At 51.6% G+C, this 23864-nt stretch overlaps 9 protein-coding genes across 9 annotated transcripts; 5 read left to right on the forward strand and 4 right to left on the reverse strand.

The window, feature by feature from the left end:
* Window positions 1-2189: 2189 nt before the first annotated feature.
* V8C40DRAFT_55227 (uncharacterized protein) lies at window positions 2190-4561 on the reverse strand. The gene is made up of 2 exons (XM_083223118.1): window positions 4154-4561; window positions 2190-4097 (listed from the first exon to the last, which is right to left on the reverse strand). The coding sequence occupies exons 1-2, from the start codon at window positions 4290-4292 to the stop codon at window positions 2401-2403; spliced, it is 1836 nt and encodes a 611-aa protein (XP_083071410.1). The 5' UTR covers window positions 4293-4561; the 3' UTR covers window positions 2190-2400.
* Window positions 4562-5347: 786 nt separating this feature from the next.
* Window positions 5348-5729, reverse strand: V8C40DRAFT_250541 (uncharacterized protein). The gene has a single exon (XM_083217000.1). It carries the CDS (start codon window positions 5663-5665, stop codon window positions 5492-5494), a length of 174 nt encoding a protein of 57 aa, XP_083071411.1. The 5' UTR covers window positions 5666-5729; the 3' UTR covers window positions 5348-5491.
* A 1739-nt stretch (window positions 5730-7468) lies between these two features.
* Window positions 7469-8344, forward strand: V8C40DRAFT_55248 (uncharacterized protein). The gene has a single exon (XM_083223119.1). The coding sequence runs from the start codon at window positions 7644-7646 to the stop codon at window positions 8136-8138; it is 495 nt and encodes a 164-aa protein (XP_083071412.1). The 5' UTR covers window positions 7469-7643; the 3' UTR covers window positions 8139-8344.
* A 746-nt stretch (window positions 8345-9090) lies between these two features.
* On the forward strand, window positions 9091-9459 carry V8C40DRAFT_276104 (uncharacterized protein; the record flags this gene model as incomplete). Its single annotated transcript, XM_083220805.1, has 2 exons — window positions 9091-9274; window positions 9404-9459. The coding sequence occupies 2 exons, from the start codon at window positions 9091-9093 to the stop codon at window positions 9457-9459; spliced, it is 240 nt and encodes a 79-aa protein (XP_083071413.1).
* Window positions 9460-11444: 1985 nt separating this feature from the next.
* V8C40DRAFT_55317 (uncharacterized protein) lies at window positions 11445-11962 on the forward strand. The gene has a single exon (XM_083223121.1). The coding sequence runs from the start codon at window positions 11554-11556 to the stop codon at window positions 11887-11889; it is 336 nt and encodes a 111-aa protein (XP_083071414.1). The 5' UTR covers window positions 11445-11553; the 3' UTR covers window positions 11890-11962.
* Window positions 11963-13665: 1703 nt separating this feature from the next.
* V8C40DRAFT_55299 (uncharacterized protein) lies at window positions 13666-15846 on the reverse strand. The gene is made up of 2 exons (XM_083223120.1): window positions 15379-15846; window positions 13666-15271 (listed from the first exon to the last, which is right to left on the reverse strand). Exons 1-2 carry the CDS (start codon window positions 15545-15547, stop codon window positions 13890-13892), a joined length of 1551 nt encoding a protein of 516 aa, XP_083071415.1. The 5' UTR covers window positions 15548-15846; the 3' UTR covers window positions 13666-13889.
* Window positions 15847-16552: 706 nt separating this feature from the next.
* On the forward strand, window positions 16553-17565 carry V8C40DRAFT_276106 (uncharacterized protein; the record flags this gene model as incomplete). Its single annotated transcript, XM_083220806.1, has 5 exons — window positions 16553-16677; window positions 16794-16806; window positions 16931-17291; window positions 17323-17366; window positions 17449-17565. 5 exons carry the CDS (start codon window positions 16553-16555, stop codon window positions 17563-17565), a joined length of 660 nt encoding a protein of 219 aa, XP_083071416.1.
* Window positions 17566-18837: 1272 nt separating this feature from the next.
* On the reverse strand, window positions 18838-19457 carry V8C40DRAFT_280936 (uncharacterized protein; the record flags this gene model as incomplete). The annotated part of the gene is made up of 2 exons (XM_083221492.1): window positions 18838-19193; window positions 19233-19457. 2 exons carry the CDS (start codon window positions 19455-19457, stop codon window positions 18954-18956), a joined length of 465 nt encoding a protein of 154 aa, XP_083071417.1. The 3' UTR covers window positions 18838-18953.
* Window positions 19458-21706: 2249 nt separating this feature from the next.
* V8C40DRAFT_276108 (uncharacterized protein) lies at window positions 21707-23497 on the forward strand (the record flags this gene model as incomplete). Its single annotated transcript, XM_083220807.1, has 7 exons — window positions 21707-21889; window positions 22074-22159; window positions 22450-22541; window positions 22573-22688; window positions 22728-22770; window positions 22974-23262; window positions 23320-23497. 7 exons carry the CDS (start codon window positions 21707-21709, stop codon window positions 23495-23497), a joined length of 987 nt encoding a protein of 328 aa, XP_083071418.1.
* Window positions 23498-23864: the final 367 nt, after the last annotated feature.

The following is a 23864-nucleotide window of genomic DNA, read 5'->3' on the forward strand; positions in this document are numbered from 1 at the left end:
GTAGCTCTGCCACTTGTTCCAATCTCAGCACAGCACAGCACAGCAAAGCACTACTTCTAGGCTTACGTTTTCCCCCCTGCGCTGTGCAAGTCTAGCGAGTGATCAATGGGTACAGTTACCCCATCTCGCAGCCTCTAGATACCTACCTTAGTTTCCTGGTAGGCCTCTCCATCAACCACGGCGTCAGTCACATCAACAACGAAATCCAATTCAATTAATTCCATCTGTTCATCCATCACAACTCTCTTTAGTCTAGCCGAATCTCAACTGCGATATACGGAGCGGCATTCCAACGCCCGTTGACTCACAAAACTCCAAGAAAAAGCAGTCATGGATGTCCCTCCTAAAATCCCTTATTCCCGGAAAGCCTTCGTCCAGAGTACATGGCCTCGCGCGTGTTTAGCCCAGAGCACATGTCAACCACGGCCTCCGGTGGCGCGACCACTTCTCATGTTAGTATTAGCAGGGCAGGCTAATGCCAGGCTATTACTGTCTACTATTAGACACCCGGAGTTGTCTATTGGACACTCGGAGTTTGCGGGATGCAGCTTCAAACAAACAAGGACGTGAGATCCCCAATGATCAGACCCCGACACACGGATCCCGAATCGGACCCCGAATCAGAGCTGGACTTGGGCCAATCAAAGAAAACCGAATTACTCCGTACTATCTTCTCGTTTAATATCCATGGCTTTGAGCAAATGACATCTTGAAGCAGCACTAAACCACCCTAGACTTGCTTTGCATCCAACCGAGGCAGACTCAAAACGGACTTCATATAACTCTAGTCTCTCCCTGATTGCAGCACCACGTCAACAGATCTTTCTCCTGCATCTCTCAGTGCCCATTGCCCAATAGAATATCCCGTCGACCACCTACTTACGATACTACAGCACACATCCATTGCCAAAGCGTGCATCTTGTCCTCACCGAGCCCGCCCTCTAATGCATGTCGCACCACCACCTCCAGCACACCAGCAAAGGGCGACGAACAGGAATAAAGAATCAAACCTCCCTACTCCGTACTCACTGCAATACCACCCACCATCCTACTTCCCATCTCCCTCACCTCGTGCTCATACTCTTCTATACCGCCTTACTTAGCCAATAACAGCGTCCCTCTAAGGGCTACTACATATCTTCACAAAATATGCCCAGCCGTCCCGTCGAATTAATTCTTAGTACATGTAATACAACCAAACTACCTTACGACATCCCATTTCCCCCCTCTCCTAGAGCCGTGCCTGGATTTCTGTACTATCTTCCCCCCTGAAGTCTCCCGTAGCTTCATCTTCCCCCCAAATGTCTCAGCCCCAAATAAGCTGGACATCACTCGTCTCAACAGCTCAGCATACCAATCCACTCATGCGTATTACTAGAACACACCCGCTTCAGAACATCCACTCAATGGCATCCGGTCATAAAAAACCTCCAACACTGACCCTCTTCATCTCCGCCTTTCTTCCCCATGTCCGGTTCGCCCTACATACCCTCTAGTCGCAGCAACGCAGAGTGGGCCCCCAAAATGGCGGGTAAGCTGACGGGCCGATACGCACATCCGGAAGCTGTACTCATACTCATACTCATACTCATACATAATAACGGAAAAAGAAGCATAAGACACTGGGCTGGTGCGTATATGCACGCCAAAATGGCATGACGTTATTCTTTCACGTCATATCGCCAAGCCCGTCTTCCGCCCTTTCAAAACCACGCGGCAAGATAACCACTAGCACCAAAGAGATAGCAAACAGAAAAAAAAAAGAAAAAAAGAGGGCAGCTTCAAAATATGGTCAATTGTACAACATTATTTGCTCCTTTATGCAAAATGTCATATTCACCAGACATCACTACATATATTCGTATGTATCTCTCGGCCCTACTTTTTCAAACAAACTTCCCCCATCATCGATTGTAGCGTAACAGGAATAACACAAAAAAAAAAGACACCATTCGCTCCACATAAATGCCACAAATGACCGATCCCACCCTGTCTATATATGTGTGATTCGTGAACGACGCCGGTTCATCACATAACAGCAAAGAAAAAGGAAAATAAAAGGAAAGAAAGAAAATGGTATCTCAGCGTCAGCATAGTGACAAAATTGGTATGCGATTCGATCCGCCTCCCCCCTTTCCCCCCCCAAAAGTTGGTTCCCCCAATTAAACGTACATTTGCCGTCCCGGTCCGTTTGGTATAAGTAGTGGTATATATGTTTGAGAATACAGGAAATCAATCGCGGCAAGGGATATATGTAGAAGACATATAAGAAATCGATAAAAGAGTGGAGCCATTCGCTAGCAGAGCGTCCATCTAGATCGTGCTGGCGACGAAGATGAAAAAAGGCCAATGGTCATGCTTGGCTGGTAGGTTGGCTAGTATTAATCCTGCCCAGTCGTTTACATACCCATAAGCATCCCTCCTGGTGGTGTGTCGGGTGATGACTTCTTGGACGGTCGAAGGTTCTCCATGCTAATCATTCGACTCCACGATGCCGGTCGCTTGTGGGGTGTTGGAGTTCCTGGCCGCACTGTCGAAGTCTGGCTAGTGTTCATCGAATAGTCGTAAAGTCCATTCATCATGTCCGCCTGCTCCGGGAACACCTGGGGTGTCTGATATGCCGGAATCTGCTGGTTCATTACCATCCACGCCTGTTGTGAGTCATCTTGCGGCGGCATGGAGTACATCAATTGCTGCTCTTGCTGATGTTGGTGTGGAAGTAGTGGGAGTTGTGGCGCTGATTGATGCTGCTGCAGTTGGTGTTGTTGCTGCTGGGGATCAAAGATGGATGTATCGGCAGGGCTATTCAATTGTTTTGGCATAGAGGTTGGGATATCGGGCGCGAATTTCGGAGCATCTGCTGGCCAAACAGTCTCGTTGGGGATGGGGAACGGTGTTCCCGGGTGCGGGCCAGCCGCCGAGTCGTCTCCCATGATTGTGTCGGCACCATTGCTCATCACGCTTGCAGGTGTTGTCGGTCGAGCACCTTTCTTCAATGAGCGACCGGAAAACTTGAGCATGGTTTGGGGGATGCTGGTGATGCCTGAGCGGCTCTTGGGCAGGCTAAATGCAGGTGAACCGCCCTCTTCCATTTTCATAGCAGTGCTTTCCAAGGACGCGTGGCCGGATGACTCCAACAGGCACTGGCTCCTGTACGGAAGCTGAAAGTAGATGTCGATCTCGTTTGGCGGCGGTGTGGAGGTTACTGTAAATGGAGCAGTTCCAAGAATGAAAGCCAGCCTAACAAGGCTGGAGATGTTGGTGCCTAGATGGCGACACTCGAGCATACGCTTCAAGTCACCGGAAGACCGTGCTCGCCAGTGAAGCTGCTGTCTTTTTTCCTTGGGCCAAATGCACGTCTTCCAGATTTGCTTCACCTGTTTCTGGCGCATGAGGTTCTGCATCTGGACCTTGTACTCCCAGTTGCTGACATCGAAGCCATCCTCAAAGTGCTTGGCAATGTGCTCAAAGTGCTTATCGCGTGTTGCTGAGGCGTCTTCCGAGTTGTGGGCCTCAAATAGCCGGTCGCGACAGTTGCCGAAGCCGCAGGCGAAGACGAGCTGTGGGCACATTTCCGTTCGAGCAGCGCTGTTGGGAAGAGCCTTCATCCTGTGAGCTTCCTTGGCGTGCGTGCTGTATGCACGCTCGGTCGAAAATGACAAATGGCATCCCTTGGTTCGGCAAATCCAGACGACGTCGGCTCCGTGGAAGTTGTGCAGGTGCTTCTTAAAATCGCTCTTCCTGCCGAATCCGACAGGGCTGTTGTCCAGATAGCACATCGGGCACTGGTACTTCTTGGAAGTTGGCGTAACAAGGCGCGGAGAGGGGTGTGACGTGACGTCGTGAGGCTGAATCATCGGGGATGGCACTGCTACAGGCGAGTCGAGCCATGACCGCTCACTCGTCGTCGTCATCTTGTTAGCCTCTCCATCATGCACAGGTGGCATGTCGTTCTGAACGTCAGGCCACGTGTATGAGGTGTGAATAGACGCCTCATCAGACCGGCATTGCGAGGCAGCCTCAGAATTAGTCCATGCTACTGAAGACGCGCTCGCACTGCTGAGGAGGGTATTTGCAGAAAACGCAGATGCCCGTGCTGAATCATGTCAGAACTCAAAAGCAATCACGAGTTTGAAACAGTTGACAACCTACATGGTTCACCATAGCCAGTCAAGGCAAATAATAGACTCGAGGCTCCGTATTTGTGAACGAGCCCGAGGAGCAGCTGTTGGTCCTCCTCCGTCAATGGACGCACGGTAGACTCCTCAGGCGCGGCCCCGTATGGAAACATGATGCAAGATTGTTGCGATTCGACAATTAACCGCGCTTCGTCCTTCTGATGGAAATCGACGGCCAGCTATCCGCCGCACCCACAAGAAAAGTGGTATCGACAATGAAAAGTCGCTACCCACGGACACGTCCAGAAAAGCAACGCGGTTCGATGTCCTTATCCTTACCAAATGGAGAGATGGCAACTCGACACCACCGCTCGTCGTCAAACTCGCATAACCGCCGCGCAATGCGGCGATAGGAAAAAAGTCGACAGGAAGAGAGAAAAGAAACAAGAGGAAAGCGAGGAAGAAAAAAAAGTAGCGCTTAGTACGGCGCCGGTATGAGCGCTGCAGAAAATTCCGCTCAGTTTCGCTCTCGCGTGCCGGTCACGATCAAAGAGAGTGATTAACTGGTCAGTACGCCCTCAATCGAAGGAATCGATTTTCAGATTTTGGATTAATATTAGCGTCGCCTCAACGTTGAGTCGCTGGGGCTGAGAAGTCCGCCAAGGCACTGCCTATCAAGAAAAGGACGGTAATTTTTTTCTTCTCAGTGAGAATGAGAAGCCAGAGGTTGGGTGAACGAGCGACAGAGAGGAAGGACGCAGTCGCCAGGGCCAGGCAAGGGGAGAAAGACAAATGGCGAGGGGAGAAACGGTCGAAAAGCCGGGGAAGGCTTCTAGAAGATCTGTCGGAGAAAAGGCCAGGCAAAGTGGCAGCGTGTGCAATCAAGCCCACCGGGTCGGGCGCTGTGGTGATGGACAAATGGGTAATGGGTGGTAGGGCCACATCTGGGACCTAACTCTTGGGAGCGAGCATGAATTGCGCCCCCCTAATCCCTAATCCCAAATCCTTTCTCGCCCAGCGACTGGCATAACCCGGTCGAGTCGTGGAATCCGACGAATTGGTGTCACGCATTCCCCTGTCGAGCAAGACGCACCAAGCCCCGTTTCAGGAACAGTGTCATTTCTCACAGCGGCCCCCATGCCGTCCTGAAACGCAAGTTGCCTCTGGCTTGCTCTGGCTAGCCCAAAGCCGCGAGCAAAAGTCTGTCGACTTGTGTAAAGTTTTCGATGGTGGTGTGGGACCAGGCGAAGGCCAAAATGGCTGTCCGCTGTCGAAAGGCGTCCCCATCCGGAGAGGCCATGACCAACCACAGGGCGAGCAGCCTCGTCGCCTGACCGTCGTAAATTACCAGCTCTTGGGCCCCCTGCATTTCTTACCATGGATGCGGGAAACGGGCTGGGAGACCCCTGGCAGATGGCTTCTGCCGTCCTTCTAGAAGGGAAAAGCGAGGCATCCGGGGAGGGTCCAGCTGGGCAGCCAGGCCAATGAGGGGGCGGCAAATGCGACAAGGCGTCATGGAATGGCGACCATTGAAAAGCAGTGGCATGGCATTATGGCGGGTGTTGCAGCTAAAAAAGAGAAAAGTCGGCGGATTGCAGTCGGCGCCGATGGGCGAAGGCGAAAAAGATGGAGAGAGAAAAAAAGTCAAAGAGAGGGCGCGGAATGCATCTAGCGCAGCCGCTTGGCAGGTACTAACATTGTAGGGTTCAGGGCAGCGGCAGGCGAACACGTGCCCCGGGGCCTGGCAAAAGCAACTCTACAGGTACAAAGAGAGTACACGAGCGTGCTCTGTCTTGTCTGCTCCATCCCAATCAAAGCAAATGCGCTGGAGTCAATCAATCACTCATTCAGTAATTCATTCAATCAATCAATCAAATTCAAGAGCAATCCATCCAGGGGTCATGCGATGCAATGCAATGCAATGCAATGCGTTATCCTCGCTCGGTCAACTGGGTGAGCAGCAGTAGGCACAGTAGCAGCAGCCATCAGCCACCATTCCTGCAGCCAAAGTCGCCCAGATAACAGCAGCAGATCCTCCATGGACAAAAAATAGCGAGTCCAGAGCCTAAGAATATGTACCTTGGAGTGCGAGCAGCGCAAGTGCTGACGCTTGGCCGCGCATCCAAGGTACCTCGACCCAGCTAGCGCAGCTCCCGATAGCGACCAAGTTGCAGGGCACATGCGCTAACACTGTAATGCCTGCCTCCAAATACCGGTAAAAACACCACATGCAGACGTTGAAGATTCATGTGTGTTGCCACGGCTCGTGCTTTACTGTCGCATTCTCGTACTAGACTGGATGGTTGATACAACACAACACAGTACCTACGGGTCAGGTACAAATTGCAGGTGGAGAGCCGAGAGTGCTATCAAACCGCCAGGAACCCGGCTAGGCCGATCACGCAGCGGGCTCGTTTTGGGCGCAAACAAGACCAGGCTGGACAAGGTAGGATAAGATGACGCCAAACACGGGACGATGAGGATGGGCCGCTGGGATTGGCTGGTTGCCAATAACGCCTGCGGACTCGAGCAGACCAGGGTGCGAAATATCAAATAACAACTTACTCGTGGCCATGCATTGCCGTCACATCAAATCAGCTTCTGTTGGTGGTACAAATACCGGACGTGGACCGACGGCAATCAAAGTGAGACCTGCTGGGCAACACAAGGCTGAGGCAAACGAGCTGCCGGAAGTGAGGGGATTTGTTTCTGTGCAGTCGGTACTCCGTAAATGCCGCCCTGTTCATTTCTTCCACGGTATTAATTGATCAATTACGTCTCTACTCCGTACTCCATGCCTATCTGTAGCAAACCCGCAGATCGCTAAGCGGCATCAAGCAAGACTAGAGCAGAGAAATCCATCCATGCAAAACGGCAAAACTCGCACAAGCCCTCCCATGCTGCGTATCTACTAGCTGTATTCCGTCCGTAGCCCTGAAAAAAGTCTCGCGTGCGCACAGCTCCGGGCATCACTAGTAGATATAAACGGCGAATCCAACGTCCTTCAGCTCGCGATTTGATGCTATTAATGTCAATTATGGCCTCCACTAATGCGCGCAGGCCAGGCGGCTGCAGCCTGCAAACACCACACCAGCCAGACCAGACCAGACCACTTGCTCGAATCGCCACCGCCTCCATTCGGCATCGCATCCCAGTCCGGGCTGGTACGAGCATGTAGGATTTGCCTGCTCTCCGGCTCCTTCTCGATACGGCATCACAGCCCAGGCGCCAAGGTCTGGCCCTCAAGCGACGGCAAACGACCAGAGCAAAAGAGAAATCAGCTGCTGAAGCCCAAAGCGGCGCTGTGCTCCGTTTATGTCAGCTCCCTTCCAGCCCCGTCGTCGTGCCTCTCCACAAGCCTGGACGCGCACGTGGAGAGCAGACGGGAGAGCAGATCCTGGTGGTGATACGGATTCACAGAGAAGCGGAGTAGTTTAAACGGAGTACGGATTATCCCAGGCAAGACCAGGCCAGGCCAGGTTCAAGGCCCCAGGTCAGTACGGGTACACGTATCGTCGCCAGTCATGACATCCATGGCTTGGATATTGGTGGCGGCTATCACGGTTATCACACTTATTTCAACTACGGTCACAGCACCAGCACAGATACGATACGGACCTCGCGGCATTGATGCCTCTTCAGAACAAGAACCTGGTCCAGCCCAGCGCCGCACGAGCCCGTCCGTGGTCAGCCATGCCTCACCGAGCCTCATCCAGGCAGTGACAGCGTCTTGCAGCAGATGCTGGCCCAAGCAGACCAGACCCGGGAACGCCGCTCTCCGAGGCCATTCTGCTCATCTCTCGGTGAAGGCCGCCGCCGTGGGTTGCCGCGTGCGGCCGCTGATTGTCTTGTCCTGTCTGCAGTGGCTTTGCGTTGTTGTATTTGCTGCTCTGTTCTTGCTGCGCTTTGTTTGCACATTCCCCTCTCTTGAATCCTTTCTCTCTCCGTCTCCCCGTCTCCTCGTCTCTCAGCCTCTCTCAGTCTCTTATCGCACCTTCACAGCCACTGACAGCATGTGATCGCCCAGCCCAGGGACTCCGTACAGGCATCACTGTTTGGGCGATTCCCCCTCGTACCTGCTACCCCATACGGACCAGGACAGCGTGACGAGATGTGTGTTGGGATCGGATTTCGGAGTAATGATGACCATAGAACCCAATCGCCAGCACCAGCTCCAGCTCCATGGGATGCATCGATCCCTCAGCGCACGGTCCTCTGCCCACTTTGTCGCTGACGCCGCGCGACTCCGTTTGTGAAAATTGATAGCAACAGGCAGTGAGGGAAGAAGAGGTGAAAAAAGAAGAGAGAGAGACGAAGAAAAACCCTCGCTGGCTGGCAATCTTTGGGCATGGATCCTCAACACCCCCCGGTTCTCCGCACAAGTGCCTTTTCTAAAGCCCGCAGCACCACCCGAATGCAGGCTCACGAGTAATGAGCCACGGACAGCGTCCTCTTTTCGTGACTCTGGGACGGCAATCCCAAGGGAAGGGAAAGACAGTGGCAACGCACGGAGATGAGGGTGGGCAATCAGACGATCCATCCAAGTCAGGTCAGCTACAGCAGGCCAAGAGCATTGGCATCCAGAGCAGCTCTCAGCTACTGCAAGCAGCTGATGTTAGTGGTGCTAATGTAGCCCTGCGGACAATAGCCTGGTTTGGTTTGGTTGACTGCTCCTCAGTTCATCTCAGCCCTAATGAAGATCTAGGCCCAGCTGTGTCGATGGAACCAACAACATTCGGCCCAAAGGACCAGAAACAGCAATTCCCGTCTTTGTGCACACAGGACGGACCGTTTACGATCTGCAGCAGTTCATCGAGGGCCGGTTCTTCCACCAGTCAGTCTCATAGCTACTGCTACTGCTACATCCATACGAGTGCTGCTACTGTTATACTCGCCATCTTCTCAGCAAACCACATGCAACCACCAACTTGTACCCCTTTACCCCCCAACACACCACCCGAGCGCCTCTAGATGCTGCCGTTTGAAAGTCCAGAACTCGTCGACCAAGTGATCAAAGCAGCGCCCAATCATAATGAAAGGGCAGCCATGGGAATGGAGGCAGACCAATCCGAGGGAATTGGCGTCCACACCAGCCAACCTTGTTTCCTGCCAACCACAAGCCGTGGCGTGATTCCTTCCAACAGGCGCCTCTCTTGTCCGTTTTCTTCACCACCCTTCCAACAGCCTCCGCCACGTGGTGCCCCGGAGCTGTGCTCCCTTTTCAATTCCAGAAATCTTCTTCCCGCCCATTGTTGCACGAGGACAATTTCTCCTAGCCAGCCAGTCCAGCCCTCCGAGCGGCATCGAGTTTGGGCCGTTTACCGACGCTCAGCTCTTTGATAAGTCTGCCCTACCAAAACACGATTCATTACCGGCATCACAGACAGCTACACACACACACTTACTCACTCACTCACATCTCACACACATTGACATTATCTGCAGGGTGATTAGTTTACTTGACACATTTGGCCCCCTTCTGCCCACCCCCAAATGCTACGCCAGTCACCTCGCTCCATGGATGTACGCAGTACGTACGAGTATTATACAGAGAAGCAGGGACAAGAGTCGTCCAGCAGTGTCGCTTCTTCCATCACCTCGGATCTCTTGCTTGATAATATAGAACTCCAGTAACCTGTTTCTTTCCGTGATCCAGATGAATTCCAGACCCTTCAGCCACAAACCTAAAGTCCTATTTACCCTATCTAGCGCGCCATCGGGCAAACGATTGGCGTTTCGTCTCGCTTCTTGGCTTCGCCTTATCATCGAGTAGATTAGGCTGTTGGCAACAACATTAATCGTAAAGCGTCCATCCATTCCCAACCAGCCATTCAGCATGGATCAACCTGTCTGTCCACTAACCCATCATGCCTCTCTATCCGTACACTTACTCGTCTAGGCCACTATATTGCTTTGTAATCCTACCACTTTCTTTCTTGACGCCAATTTTGGCAACACGGACACACACACCCCCGGGGTCACCCATGGCACATCTCGGACGCCAGTCAGCTGAGCGGCTTGCCCTGTGGTACCCCATTGCCGCGGATCTCGTCTTGTTTGTCGCCAACGTGTCACACAGGCTGTCTGTCAAAAAGAAAAAGGAAAAAAACTTGCCGCCGGACGGACCTTGTGAGCCAAAGGAGACGGCAGTCCGTCTCCGTTTTCTCCTCCCACCCTTTTACTGCATCTGGAGCTTGCTACTTGCTATTAGCATCTGCTGTTAGTTAGCAGCTCTTTGTCGGGGGAACGATTGTAGCTTTTGTCATACGGCCTCGCCGCGGCATCAGCTTTCTAGGCATTCGGGTATCCATTCCATTGGCCATTGGCTTCATCAGAAAACTCGCTCGCTCAAAGTTGCTTCATTTTCTCATCCTGCACGTGGACTCACAATGCTCGTCTACATACATATCGCATATCCAAGACAAGGGCCGGCCGCCTTTAGCCGCGCCTTCTACCTACACGGGGCGACAGAAAAGCATTAATTTGTCCGTAATGAAGTGCTTACGCACTCCCCCCCGCCAGCGCCAGCCTTTTTCTTCCCTTCTCACCTCCCATGGCGGTGCCTTGTTTCCCGGGGATTCCAAATTCGAAAGACTTACCCCAAACGAAAAAAGAGGGAAAATCATCAGCCATCCCAATCCCCCCCAGACCCAGACCCGACCGACTCTAGAGCGTTATGCGTCCGCTTCCCGCCAGCCCTGTCGGCCCCATGGGCGACTTTCTTCGGAGACGGGCTCCGCCACTTTTACTTAGGCCCGCCGCGGGCTTTTTTTTCTTTCTTTTCTGGTTGTTGCTCTGTTTCTCATCGTCGCACGCCCCCCTCGGTTGTGTTAATTGATGCTAAATACCTACTTGTCAGTGTTGTCTGTAGTGCTGGATTTAGTTTCACCACTAGCAGTTTGGACAATGATGGCAGTTAGTTTTTTGACCCATTGCCGTAGGGGCCGCTCGCCAGCATCTCTTTATACTTGACCGTTCTAACTGTAAACGTAGAAGAGACAGCGAACAATCAGAAAAAGAACCCCCTTCTCGCTGACTCTTCCCCTTGCCGAGATATGCCACTCTCTCTCCCATGCCCTCTCCCAAAAAAAGAACATCCAGAGATAAAATCAGCACTCTATTAATGCACGCAAGTCAGCATCCGGGCAATCGGTACCTGCTCACGGCACCCCCTCGAGAAACCAATCAAACATCGGCCGACCAGGTGCCAATCTCTGCCCTCTGTTTCCGTCTCTCTGTCTCTTGTCAAGGTCGTCCTCGGATGCGCTGTAAGACCTTCACTCTCAACTATCATTTCCCTCTCTCTCTCTCATAACTCGTAATGCCGTCTTTCCATCTCACTTGGACAAATACGTGCTGTTACTCCGAATTCGCTTTATTGCTACTTGCCACTACCACCTCTTCCTAACCCTAATACCACCCTTTTTCCGGCACATGCAACGGCCGTCACGCTCAAATATGATCAATCATTATTCATCAGCAGATAATCATGCAACAGCAGGATCAACGCATACCAGCAGAACAAGTCGAGCAAACAAGTTTCCAGCAGATGGAAAAAAAGCATATTCCCCTCCTCCCTCTCTTCCTCCTCTTTCCCCCATCCATCCAAACACCTTCCGCACACCCCCTTGTGCTAAACTTCTCACTTGCCTATCCATTCCCCCCAATACCACCCTCTTGCTTTTTTTTTCCCACGTCTCCTCCATCCTTTTGATACCTGTAACTTTTTCCCTTTTCCCTCTGTCTCTCGGTCTGTCTGCTTGTCTGTGACTGTCTGATTTACATAGGGCTTGTCCTTTTTTGCGCCTTGCAGATATTTTATGCAGGCTTGGTGCTCCTCCCCATGCTACCCGTAAGATGTGCCGGCCTCACCCTTTTCACACAAGTGACAAGACCCAGCCTCAAATCAGATGGGATCACAAAAACCCAATATCCACACCCGCAAAATCCTTCCCGAGATAAAACGGAAAATGATGCGCAGAGCCGCTTAAAAGCCCTCGCAAAAACGGATAATGGTGATGAAATAAACATGTAGTATGACCAAAAGCATGTCCCGATTCAGTTTTACCGCTTCTTACAGGGTACACAATCCGCCAAGAAAAGCACGCCGTAGCATTCAACAAAAGACCAAGACATAACAAAAAGCAAAGACCCAACAGTGAAATGAAAATGATGAGCACCCAGGTTGTGATTGATGATGTGTACATGGGGGAAAAGCTCACCTCGCATTTACACGTAAAACTTGTCGTTGCTTTAGTGGCTCAGCTTGTGTGAATCGCCCCCCTTGTCTATGCTGTTATATCTGTCTCTCTCGGCTTGCCTTCCCCTCAAGGATCTGCTGCCTCTTGAACAAGCAATAATTACGGCACGCCATGACATTACATACGCGCTTGCAACAACACGAACAAGCAGAAAAAGTCATCCATCACATTTTCCAGAGGATGACGGAGGCCCACCTAAACCGCATGCAGACGACAAAGACAGAAACAAGAGAAAATCATACAGTAAAAGCAAGTAAGCAGAAAATGCCCCCCTCCCCTCATCCCCCTGTGACAGGGAAGACAAGCAAAAGACAAAAGACAGACAAAAAACAGGAAAACTATGGATTACATGATGGATTACATGATAGACAAAAAACAGGCAGCAGTATAAAACAAACTTTTTAGTTGCTTCTCCAACTAACCCCGATGCCCCAGTCCGAGCGAAACACTCGCAGGAAATCTAATGCCCGTCATCACACCCGTCCTTTTTCTAAGATTATGTACCTCGATTCGTCGGGAATTTCCGTTCCCTCGGCGGGTTTTTCTACTTTCTACTTCCTGATGGATTATCTATCATTTCATCACTCTTAATTTGCTGCACTGCGCTGTTGGCTAGAAACAAACTTGATGCGTCACATTACCTAAACGCCGTACTGTAGCAACAACTGATACAAAGAGGGAGGAGGGGGTATTGATACGTGCATTGCTGCATCCACGATGGAATAAACCACTCGTCTAATAAAGGTCCACACATCTTTGGTCTAGGTAAATCTTGCACACAGTAATCCATTTTTGTTGCTCCTACTCCCGCAAAAATAATGATTCATTCCGTTGAAACACTTTCCCAAATGAATAAAGCCAAGACCAAGACATAGAGAAAAAGAGAAAAGAGAAAAACGTTGCCCCGTAAATTCGCCCACCCCGTACTGTAGTCGCAAATAATCCCCTTTGACCTATACCCGCATCCCATAGTTCGTGTGCCAGTCCCAGAACAAAGGAAAAGAAACCCGCCGCTCTCTCGTGTATATTGGAGCAAAGAGAAGGAAAAAAAGAAATGGTCATAATGTGTAAGTGCAGTGATCGTCGCTCTTCCGCTTCGAAATCAATCTTACTGCTCAAGTAAATGCGTGCTGATGAGGGTATAAAAAAAGAGGGACAGAGAATTAGAAGAGATGAGAAAGTAAAATAGATGAACCAGAACGAAAAGAGTAAAAAATGAAAATGTGTGCATGGCGGCCGTTATTGTGTCATCGTCTACCCTCCGGCCCCCCAGGAGCTCTGAGTAAAAAACCTCCCCCAACCCTGCCCGAACCGGTGTTATAGTAATATATGCATATCCGTCCGTGCCGGTATCTTCGGGGCACATGTGTGTTTCGTATCAAAACAAAAAATGTATGTTCGATCTGCTATGCCGCGAGGCCAGCAACCACTAGGGAAGAGTGGTCACATTGGTCTTATTGTATGTAACTCTAAGTAGTCTGTGGTACGAGGTGCTGCTACCCTCGTGATTTAGTATGCATATGGAGAAGAGTTGTATGCGTAGCTATTAGCCCGCTGTTCCATATTCGAGCCCGGACTTGCGGTACCGCATATATCCGTGGGTGCGGGACTATGCATGCCATTGGCGCCATAAGCAGCGGGCATAGTCTGGAGACTGCCATTCGCATGTGGTACGTAATCAGTCCCAACCATCGGGGTGTCGGACATGCCCATGTACTGTGAATGCTGCTGTTGCTGTTGCTGCTGCTGTTGTTGTTGCAAAGCTTGGTGGGCGTCGTAACCCGGAGAGGGAGGCGCATTGTGAAAGGTGTATCCTGATGAGTGCATCTGCGGCTGTGCCGGCTGAGGCATGTAAGCCTGTCGCTGGTAATATGCGACCATGGCTGGATTGGCAGCATTCGACATGCCGTACTGAACCATGTGATCTGGCTCCGGAGTGGTTGTTGCTGCCGGAACACCTGCCCTGTTGTGGCCGTGGATCGCCATCCTGCACTCGCTGCGGATGGGAGTCACAAAGTCCGCGCGGAAGTTCTGAATGGCGCCATTGGGGCTTGAGCCAAGGGCAATAGCGTATTGGACGAGGAACTGCAGGTCGCCAAGATGTCTAGTTTCTAGGCGCTTTCTCAAAACACTGCTAGTTTGGGAATTCCACCGTAGGCGACTTGGGTCTGCGTCTGGCCATAATGATTGTGACCAAGTGCTCAAGACGCTAGATTGACGGAGCAGGTTACGCATTCTCGCCGAGTAACTCCACTGGCCACTGCTTGCGCCCTCGTCAAAGTGCTTGACAACATGGCTCACGTACTCCTTGAAGGTAGGTCCGGCATGAGCGTCGCTTGGCGCCTCGAAAACCTGAAGGCAGTTCTCAAAACCGCACGCGAATACCGTCTGGGGACACAGCGGAACCTTGGCGTCATCCAGGTTCATTCTTGATCCGCCATGGGAGTTCTTGAGGTGAGCCTTGTAGGCCGTTTGCCAATCAAAGACCATCTGGCAGCCTCGATGCCGGCAGAACCATTGTGCGTTTGTGTGATGGAAATCTTCCATGTGGCGCTTCAAGTCATTCTTGCGTGTACATGTCTTCTGGATGCCCTCTTCGAGACAGAATCCGCAGGTGAATGAGCCCTTCTGCTTGGGAGCTGCTGTCGTAGGTGTGGTATCCTCGGCATCCCAGGACGATTCATCGGTAAGGGCTATGCTAGCTCGAGTCGTCGACGGACTTGCGTGGCGCTTGCGGCTGGTGCTCGCTCGAGGTGAAACGTTGGAAGTGACGCTGCCGCATGTAGATGACGTATCTGAGAATGCGTTGTTGCTGCTCGTTGAGTCGAACATATTTGACGAGTCTTCGTGCGAGCTTCCGCTACTTGAGAGCATGAAGGATCTTTCCTCATCTGCGGTAAAAGGGTAGACGTGTTAGAGACACCAATACAGAATCTCCAACTACAACAACACAATAAAGTCGTGCCTGTCGACTAACAAGGGCATAGCAACGACTTACATGATGAAGAAGGTGATAGGCGGCCTTCTTCTTGTAGCAACCTTCCCAGTTCCTCTCGTGAGTATTTACCAAGCAGGTGTCGAATCATCTGGCGATCGACCCGCTCTTGCTGAGGTAGGTTGAGTTCGGGCGACATGCCCTCCTGATCCGGCCAAAGTCCCTGTGCCATGTCTTGTTGTAAAACCAGTCAAGCAGAAAGGATTGGCTATCCCAAGACCATATATGGTAGAGGGGTGAATATTCTTGAGAGTTGAATTAGAGTAGTAGAGAGTTCTTGATGCCAAGCCACGTAATGATTTGGTGTGCGACGTTGAGCTCAAAGGTCAGGAAGAAAAGAGAGAACAAGAGATAGAGCAGGCAGTGGGTATATCGAGAGACGTGTGGGGGGGATGTCGTTGCACGCTATCACGATCGGGTATTATACACAAAGGTCGAAAACACGATGTCAAGGCGGTGAGGAAGTTGTCAGATATAAGTAGTAGCAGTATCCAAGAGAGTTCAGGACGCGGAGAAGAGATCCATATACTCGTGAGAGGAGGCGGGCAGGGTATGGTGAGAATTAAGTGGGATGCCGGTTGGCGATGGGAGGGGATCGCTCAACACGTGCTGACCGAGGCGTTCGTGTAGGCCCGCGGTCTAGCTTCCGTTTTGTCAGACGATTGCGAACAAGCACTGAAGTACGGAGTATGACGATCGCGATTTTGAGTTGTTAGAAAAGGTCTTGGAGCTTGTTTTGCGGCAGCAGGAAGAAACAGTCGGTTAAAGAATTAAGATGCGCCGGAGGCGTCTGTCTTTATGGAGTCGTGATCTGAGGGAGGGCTCCGCCTCGGTCGACACGGCACCTCCTCTAGTGCGGGCGTGCAAGCAGGAACAAGGACGAAAATCAATGCCACGCAGAAACACAAGGCATTCGATTCCACCCGGCTAGATGGCGATGAGATAGCAGCAGTAGCAGCATGCACGGAGCGTCGCCGAGCGGCCTCAAGGCAAACGCCCCCCAATATGGGTGCGCATTCTTCCTTGGAAACCAGACGAGCCGAAGAGCTAGTCCGAGTAATCGACCCGTGTGCCACTAACTGACAGCACGAGGGAGCACATGCGTACGACGCTAATGAAAGCTGGGGGGGTGTGAGGGAATCAGAGCAGACACGATGGAACGGTTTTCGACGAGACAATGGACGGCAAGATTCCCACCGGGCCAGAGCTGGCAGCGGCGGATATCGCTCATGCTTGCTGCTCTAGGGATAAGTCGAATGGGTACGTTCTTCACCCTTCTCCATGTCAAGGGAGTAAGTTTTGGTAAGCTTCGCGGCATGCAGAGACATACTAGCCTCTTCCTCCTTAGTGGTTTCTGATGCTGATTGTACTTAGTCCCCTTTATCTCGCCTATGGCTGCAGTCTTTCCGTGGTGCAAGCAACTTGGGACTTGTATGTAGGGTGTGGTGATAGCGCCAGTAGTAGGCTACTAACATGACGGCCTGCTACCGTACCGACGGTTCGGAGGTTCCACCCACAAGGCAATCCATGCTTGGGCCACTTGATGAGTGAGCAGGTTAAGAGGGCGTGCGGCATGAGAGACTCATGGGTCGAGTGGCTTGTCCATGCAACATCGATGGATCCAGATACAAGGCCGGGTAGTGGTCACCAAGCCAGCGGACTGGAACTGCGGGTTCCACCCAAGAGACCAGGGACTGGATTGGATCATCAAGAAGAAGATGCAGTTCTTTGGAAACCAGAAGCAGGCTGTCCATATCCCCATTATCCCCATACATGGGGGACGAGTTGGGAAGTAGCAGGCGCCGTATGCAGCACGGCCTCATTAAGAAAGACGAGGGAGATACAGGCTCAGTCATCCCATGTTGTTAGTGCTCGTGCGATCTCCTTCCTTTGCATTGCAAATTATTCAATCCATCGTAAGCTTGCATCATTTCCGTTTGATCAAAGCATTGGGCTCAGAGGGTTGGGCAGAAGCCCCGATGCAACGTCAGGTCATTGCCAAGCAGAAAGCACTTAAGCTGCCCCGTGAAGAGACAACGACTGCCTCCTTGTTCCATCACATCAATACGGAAGAACCAGAACCAAGAGACGGATAAATTTTATGCCCGACTTCCTCAAATGCTAGATGCAGGTAGTTGTCAGCCACAGAAATCTGTGGAGATGCAGTTATTAGTCCAAGAACTTTCGTAGGCAGCAGAATAAATGAGCAACAGCGCGGCTAAACGAGATGCGAATTACCTAGACGAGCAATTGCCAAACGGGTAACGGAAAGATGCCAGTGTTCAAGTGAAATTGAGCGCCACAACGTCAGTCTTCTCCACGCGGCTGTAGGGCAGAGCTACAGGAAAAAGGACCGAGTATTGCGACTTTGTGTGAGAATAAAGAGGACTTAATGAGGCGCCAAGTATCCGCAGTCAGCCGTAGTTGTGCGGAGTACTGTACAAATGCCCCGGTCCTCGAGGTACGGTAACTCATGTTCTCTCCACCCTGGTAGGGCCGGCGTGCGGCCTAAGAAGCATTCCCGCATTCCCTCCACGCACACCTTCTCACACGACCCGACAGCAGGGCTGAGTAGCGACTGGGATATCCCAGGAGCATTAGTGAACGACAGGGCGGAGGGGCCGTGCTCTCGGGACCAGATTGCGATGTGATTTGGGAATCGCAGGGACCTCTCGATAGCCACCCCTCCCCCCCTTTTCTTTTCCCTGGCTAAAGCGTCTGGCGAGACAAAAGAACCCATTGCAAGATGGCATTACTCATCTGCAGAGAAAGACTCGTGGCTTTTAATGTGAAGTTATCATGGTAAAGCCAACGCTATAACTTTGTGCATGTCAGATACGCCAAATTGGCTGCGTATCAAGCGTATTGCTCAGATATCTCAATGGCCTGACATATCTCCTCATCTTTCGCCCCTCTTAATCGCAGTTTACATACTCTTTCCGAATACCTCGGTAGGAGATAAAGCGTCCGGAGTGTCGGTATCCCGTATTAGTGTCGAGATGATCAGGCTCCATGAAACAAAAAGTATGCAGGGAAATGGTGGTGATGGTGGTGATGTACTCTCCGGATCGTGTCAGCCATGTCTTCGGCATGGCTTACCGCCGGAGATTGTTGCGGATATGAGGGGGGAAGAAGAGTCATTTACCTGTTCGTCGGTAACGCTTTGAGAAGATGTAATTGGACGTGCATGAACGACCGCATTGACACTCAGCTAGAAGACTTGATATCCGAGTCAAGAACGAAGAGATGCCGACCCAGTCGACAAGTAGCGACAGCCGGGCGGACGAACTCGGATTAGAAAATCCTGGCAATCTCCTGTAGCCAAGACGGGCGTGTGGCAATCCCTTGAGCCCTGGTTGCTTGCAAATACAGTAGCAGAGTGCTCCGTACTTGGACTAGCAATCTCTCCTGCAAGTAATGTGTCGTTGGAGAGCTAACCGTAAGGCTGCGCGTTGCAAACACGACGACGGCCCCTCCCCCCTTTCTAGGATATCAGACCCCTCGTTACTCCATTACCGATGAGACTACCACTCCGTTGCACGAGCAGGGCCCTCGGAGGTGTTTGGTGGAGAGCGTACCTATCCTGTATCGTACAATTGCCCGCGCGGCAAGGGCACAAAGTACCAGTAGAAATGTGATATTCTGTACTCCGTAATATCTGCCGTACGGTAGCTGAAGCAAGCGCTCGAGTGCATTGACGACGAGCCCAAATGATTCTGAGTCGGCTGAGGCCGTCGCATCCCCCAAAAGCTAACTTGAGCCCGGCCAACGCTTTGTCTCGCTCGTCTTTGTATCCGGACGCAATAGTGCCATGGATTCTGTCAGCTACCTACCTTAGTTCGCATAGTATGCCGTACTCGTCCAAGCAACTGACTAGGGGTCGCGGGCAGTGCGGATATAACGGTTTCCGGCGCAGTGACATCCGCCTGCGAGACATGGCGTGCAAACCGCCGTGCAGGTATCGAGTGCCATTGGCCGGCTCTAGTTACCAACCATCGGCTCGGGGTTAACGTTGACGTTGACGTTGGCGTTGCCGGTAACATGGAGGATGGAAACAAAAAAACATTCCGCCCTTTAGTCATCAGGTAGCACTCGGACGCCATGGCTAGAGTAGAGGTGCGAAAACAAGATCTAGCTTCCGAAATTGCGGCGATCGTTGGGAGCAGCAACATGGATGCCAGTCGAGTAAATGGCAAAACGGCGGATGCGTCAGAAACGGCGGTGATGCGGTGCGTTGTTGTGCGGTGCGATGGCGATGCGACGGACGCGCACTTCAGTGGTTGGGCAACCAACAACCACACAATTGCATGACATGATATGAGATGCGATGAGATGGGCAGCAATACAATGCGAAGCAATGCGACATGATCGGTCACAGCTCGGGATCAAGAAATGGAGTCAAATTAATCCAAATATACTCGTCAGACCAACCTTAAAGGCTCTCGGAATAATACAAGCACCGACTGTTTCGTCGGGAAATGGAACACGGAAGGAATCACCAGCAGGCCAATGATCGACTTCGTACCTCGTACTTTCAGCCTTTACCCCTACCTCGAATTCCCCGCCTCTTCTTCATGCTTCCATCGTCCCGTTTACCCTTTGCCGTTTTCCCTTTCTTTTTCAGTCGAATGCAATGATGGTGGTTACAGTGATGATACAGCGCTGGAGACGAAAAAAAAAACCACCACTGAGAGAGTTTCACCCCCCTGGCTAACGATCGTCCCGGGCTTCCCGTCAGCCAACAAAAAGACCCTGACTGACCCGAGAAAATCAAATCATGATCTTCTGGCCTGATTAGAATACCATTTCTCAGCACTCAATGGGTCCAGCAAGGCGGCGGCCAAGCGGCCTTTATCATGCTAACCTCTTTCTCGCAATTGCTATTGTAATCAACATCACTCGTCAAGCAAGCTTGAAGTTGCTATATGTTCAGCCACCTGCCAATATGGTATAGGGTACACGAGGACGGAGCTCTGTTGGTTGGCAGATGTCCATCTCCGGTGAGTCCCCTCGGACTTGCTCCTTAGCCCCTCATGGCTGCTGACCTGAATCGATTAAAGTCCTGAGGATAAAGTCCGTTTACAGTGCAATGGTAATCCGACATTCGTCCAAGCGCCACTAGGCAGCCTTCTCGACTATGGATCCGCGTCTGATTCCAGATCCCGAACATGTTCATTACTCGTACACGCAACGCTGTCCGCAAATCATGGGCCCGGACGAGTAAGCACCTACTCTGCACTAACCATATGATGGAGGGTATTCATGTGCTGCCAAAGGCATCTGGATGGATGGCCTCCCATTCTTCGGAGGTTATCAGAGCAGAAACTTGGCATGTAAATCATCTGAGCACCTCCTCCGGAAGAGGGACACCGAAATAGCTGGACCCGTTTACGCGGGTTGATCTTTACATCTGCAGTGCGGGTGCCGTTGTGCCGTTGCCGTTGCCGCTGCCGCTGCTACAGCTGCTGCTGGCAGTAGTCTGGAGCATTTAGCAGTATTAGCAAACGCTCTCTTTTGATTAGTGTTCCAGACTGACTGACTCTGGCAAATAGGGACAAACGCCAGTTGACAGGGGTTCAAGCCCAGTCAGATCGCTTAAGACCTGAGTCTCCATCCTTCATCATCTTCAAGTGGCAGCCAGGTCCACTCATAGGGCGGAGCTTTGGTCACCACCTGGCAATGCTCTGCTCTGTGCAAATGGGCAATAACTGCCACCTCCGCAAAAAGCGCATCTTTGCCCTCCCTATCTGCAGTGCTACCTTGCTTCGATCAGAGTGTGTTAGCATGAACATAAGCATGCCTAGACATGCCCGGACATGCAAGTACTACTAGTAGTGCTACCTGGCATGCTACCCGCAAAAGCTGCCATCGGCAAATCGTCGAAAAGCTTGGCCCTTTGCATGACATCCGGCACCACTCACCACTCGGGGTGCTTTGCAACTGACCCCAACTCGCGCCTCTTACCCCGACCTGTGCCTCAGGTTGCCAACACTAGAGCTAATAATTATCAGATCCTTGCGCCAGAAGCGATCGACTAAACTTGCTTCGATGAGACTACTGGAAGCAGTGCTGGGCACGGAAAACTTCCGTAATCATAAGCATTTCTAATCCCACGAAACGGCCAGGACGACCAGGACTACTCCGTACCACTGCTAGCTCTCCTGGCACGTTCTGCACTACTCAGGTGCCTTTGTGTAATAGGTGCCTGGCAACCTGGGCTCGAGATGATCATCGCTTCGGCGCTAACGAGCTCCTTACTGATGAAATCACCGTTTATCCACATTAGTCCGCACCGGCCGGATGTTGTTTTAGTCCGGTCCCATGGTGCTGAATGCCCAGGGATGGCGACGAGGGCATAATTAGCCCACTTTACCACAACGTGGCAGATGCTAGCCAACCTCACCAAATCTTACATACAGCAGTAGCTGCCTCGGCATCTTGTACATCCGCTAAGGACGGCGTTCGTCTTGTACGAGTACATACTCAGCGGGCGAACATGAGGCATAGGATGAAAGTGTGTTATCAAGACGAATAGGACGGTTCCACGCCCGGTGATGTGATGTTACTCTGATCCCAGGATGCTGCTTTCTCATGCCAACCCTGCGACATTCCAGCATCGTAAGTACTACTGTACGAGCAGTACGAGCATTCATGCTGCAATCACATAACATACGAGTACTGTACATAGTAACTCGTAGTATCATGCAGCTACTGCCCACTTGGCGCCTCTACAATCCTTGCGTCACTCTGACCCGTCACTCTGGTCTGAGAATTTCTCCGTTCCGTGAATGGCGCCTTGAATTTGTGGTAGCCTTACCGGGAGGGCGCAAGCGTCGACATGTTTGCCATGTCTGTTCTATTTTTGGGATAAGGGGGTAGCTTGATGACATTCGGGACGACTGCTAGCCAACAGCCTATTGATCCTCATCGATCAAGGGCAACAGGGTGTCCGGCTTCTACTTTGGTCTAGCATGGATAACATACAGCTCAGGTTATTTTGGTCAAATGTGCAGACGACGCCTCATTTACGCACTGACTCTGACATACGGCTGTGTAACGACTAAGATGAGGAAGTGAAACACTCTCGCCGCATGATACGGGGAGCAAGAGCATCTGCTGGCCTGGAGAGGAAAAGACTACGAGTATATGGACTAAATGTGCATCTGGTAGATGCCATACATGATTGCTTGGTGTTAGTGTGGATGACAGGGACTGCTTGTCTCGTCTCCGGAGCACTGACGGATCTGGAATACGCTCCCTTCCGATTGGGAACTAGGCGGGCCAATGATACGAGACACCACTGGCGAACCCTCGTCTGAGATGAAAGGAGGTTGTCCCCCCATGAATGCGAGTCCGACTTCCTTCTGCCGCCGTTGACGGGCGAGCCGATGAAGAGTAAGCTATTTGCGAGCGACAGCCTGGCGTCTTGGTTTTGTCGTTTCGTCGTTTGGATCTGCTGCCCCAGAACCGTTTAGTAACATACGGTATGGAGAACGGAGGAACAAGAGAGACACGCGAGACAACCGTCGCATACTAACTGGTACGCCCCGGGGCGTCTTGTTAATGTTTAATGTGATGACTGCCGTTTTCCGAACAAGAGGAATGGGCAAGCCCACGACGGGCAAATCAGGAAACCACCGCCGCCGGCACTCGGCGCTGCTCGGCGGCTGGAGATGTTGCACAGACACTACCGCCTGCATCTGGTGTGGTGAACAACGACGTTGAGGTTCTACTACAACTTGAGCCGGCAGTTGAATCATCATCCCAGCTCATGCTGCACAGCTGCTCAAGGATGATCGATTCATGTCCAAGTATAGCGATCATTCAGCTCGCTCACCTTTACCATAATGGTCCCTTCTTGATTCAGGTCTACAGACTACTGTACAGGTATGAAGGAAGCAACCTGGTTACCTGATACAGCTAGCTTACCGTAACCCAATACAGGAAGAGAGACGCCATTGTTAGTGATTACTCTTTCTCCATACCGGCCGCTTCCCACTCCCTACTTTTCCCAACACACTGGATGGTGCTACTTGAACATCCTCCGCATTACCGACTGCAAGGTCCGCTAAACAAGCGGCAAAACCATTTCGGCCCAGTGACGGAAGTTGGAATTCTCTAATGAGCCTGCTAAGCCTTACAGGTTCTCACCCTCCTTTGACAAATGGTTAGCCCAAACAGTCATTAGTCGAAACGGGAAAGACGGCCAGATAACGATTGTTTCCAAGGTACACGCCCCCTATGCCTCGAGAAGGGGGGAAAAAAAAACTGACCTATTACCTACATATCAAATGCTAAGTCTTTTCCCTACTAATATCTTACCCTGTTTCGTTGGCCTTTTTCGTTGGCCATCTCCGGGCCATACCCGGCGCTCAAGAGCGTCATATGGAGTATGTCTAATAACACGGAGGTACAGCAGCTAGCAGGCGGTTTCTGCTGCCTCGCCCATCCCCACCCTTCGGCGCTGGTGACACCGCGCTATTCCCGTA

This window comes from Trichoderma camerunense, assembly GCF_050948025.1.
Source record: "Trichoderma camerunense strain CBS 138272 chromosome Unknown V8C40scaffold_13, whole genome shotgun sequence".
NCBI lineage: Eukaryota > Fungi > Ascomycota > Sordariomycetes > Hypocreales > Hypocreaceae > Trichoderma > Trichoderma camerunense.

What these genes read in the sequence shown, in the direction of transcription:
- V8C40DRAFT_55227 (XM_083223118.1), bottom strand. Translation starts at nt 4,292, where the DNA reads ATGTTTCCATACGGGGCCGCGCCTGAGGAGTCTACCGTGCGTCCATTG. An exon ending in GACTGGCTATGGTGAACCAT is followed by an intron (nt 4,098 to 4,153) that starts GTAGGTTGTCAA and finishes GACATGATTCAG; the next exon opens with CACGGGCATCTGCGTTTTCT.
- V8C40DRAFT_250541 (XM_083217000.1), bottom strand. Translation starts at nt 5,665, where the DNA reads ATGCCACTGCTTTTCAATGGTCGCCATTCCATGACGCCTTGTCGCATT.
- V8C40DRAFT_55248 (XM_083223119.1), top strand. Translation starts at nt 7,644, where the DNA reads ATGACATCCATGGCTTGGATATTGGTGGCGGCTATCACGGTTATCACA.
- V8C40DRAFT_55317 (XM_083223121.1), top strand. Translation starts at nt 11,554, where the DNA reads ATGCAACGGCCGTCACGCTCAAATATGATCAATCATTATTCATCAGCA.
- V8C40DRAFT_55299 (XM_083223120.1), bottom strand. Translation starts at nt 15,547, where the DNA reads ATGGCACAGGGACTTTGGCCGGATCAGGAGGGCATGTCGCCCGAACTC. An exon ending in CCTATCACCTTCTTCATCAT is followed by an intron (nt 15,272 to 15,378) that starts GTAAGTCGTTGC and finishes CTTTTACCGCAG; the next exon opens with ATGAGGAAAGATCCTTCATG.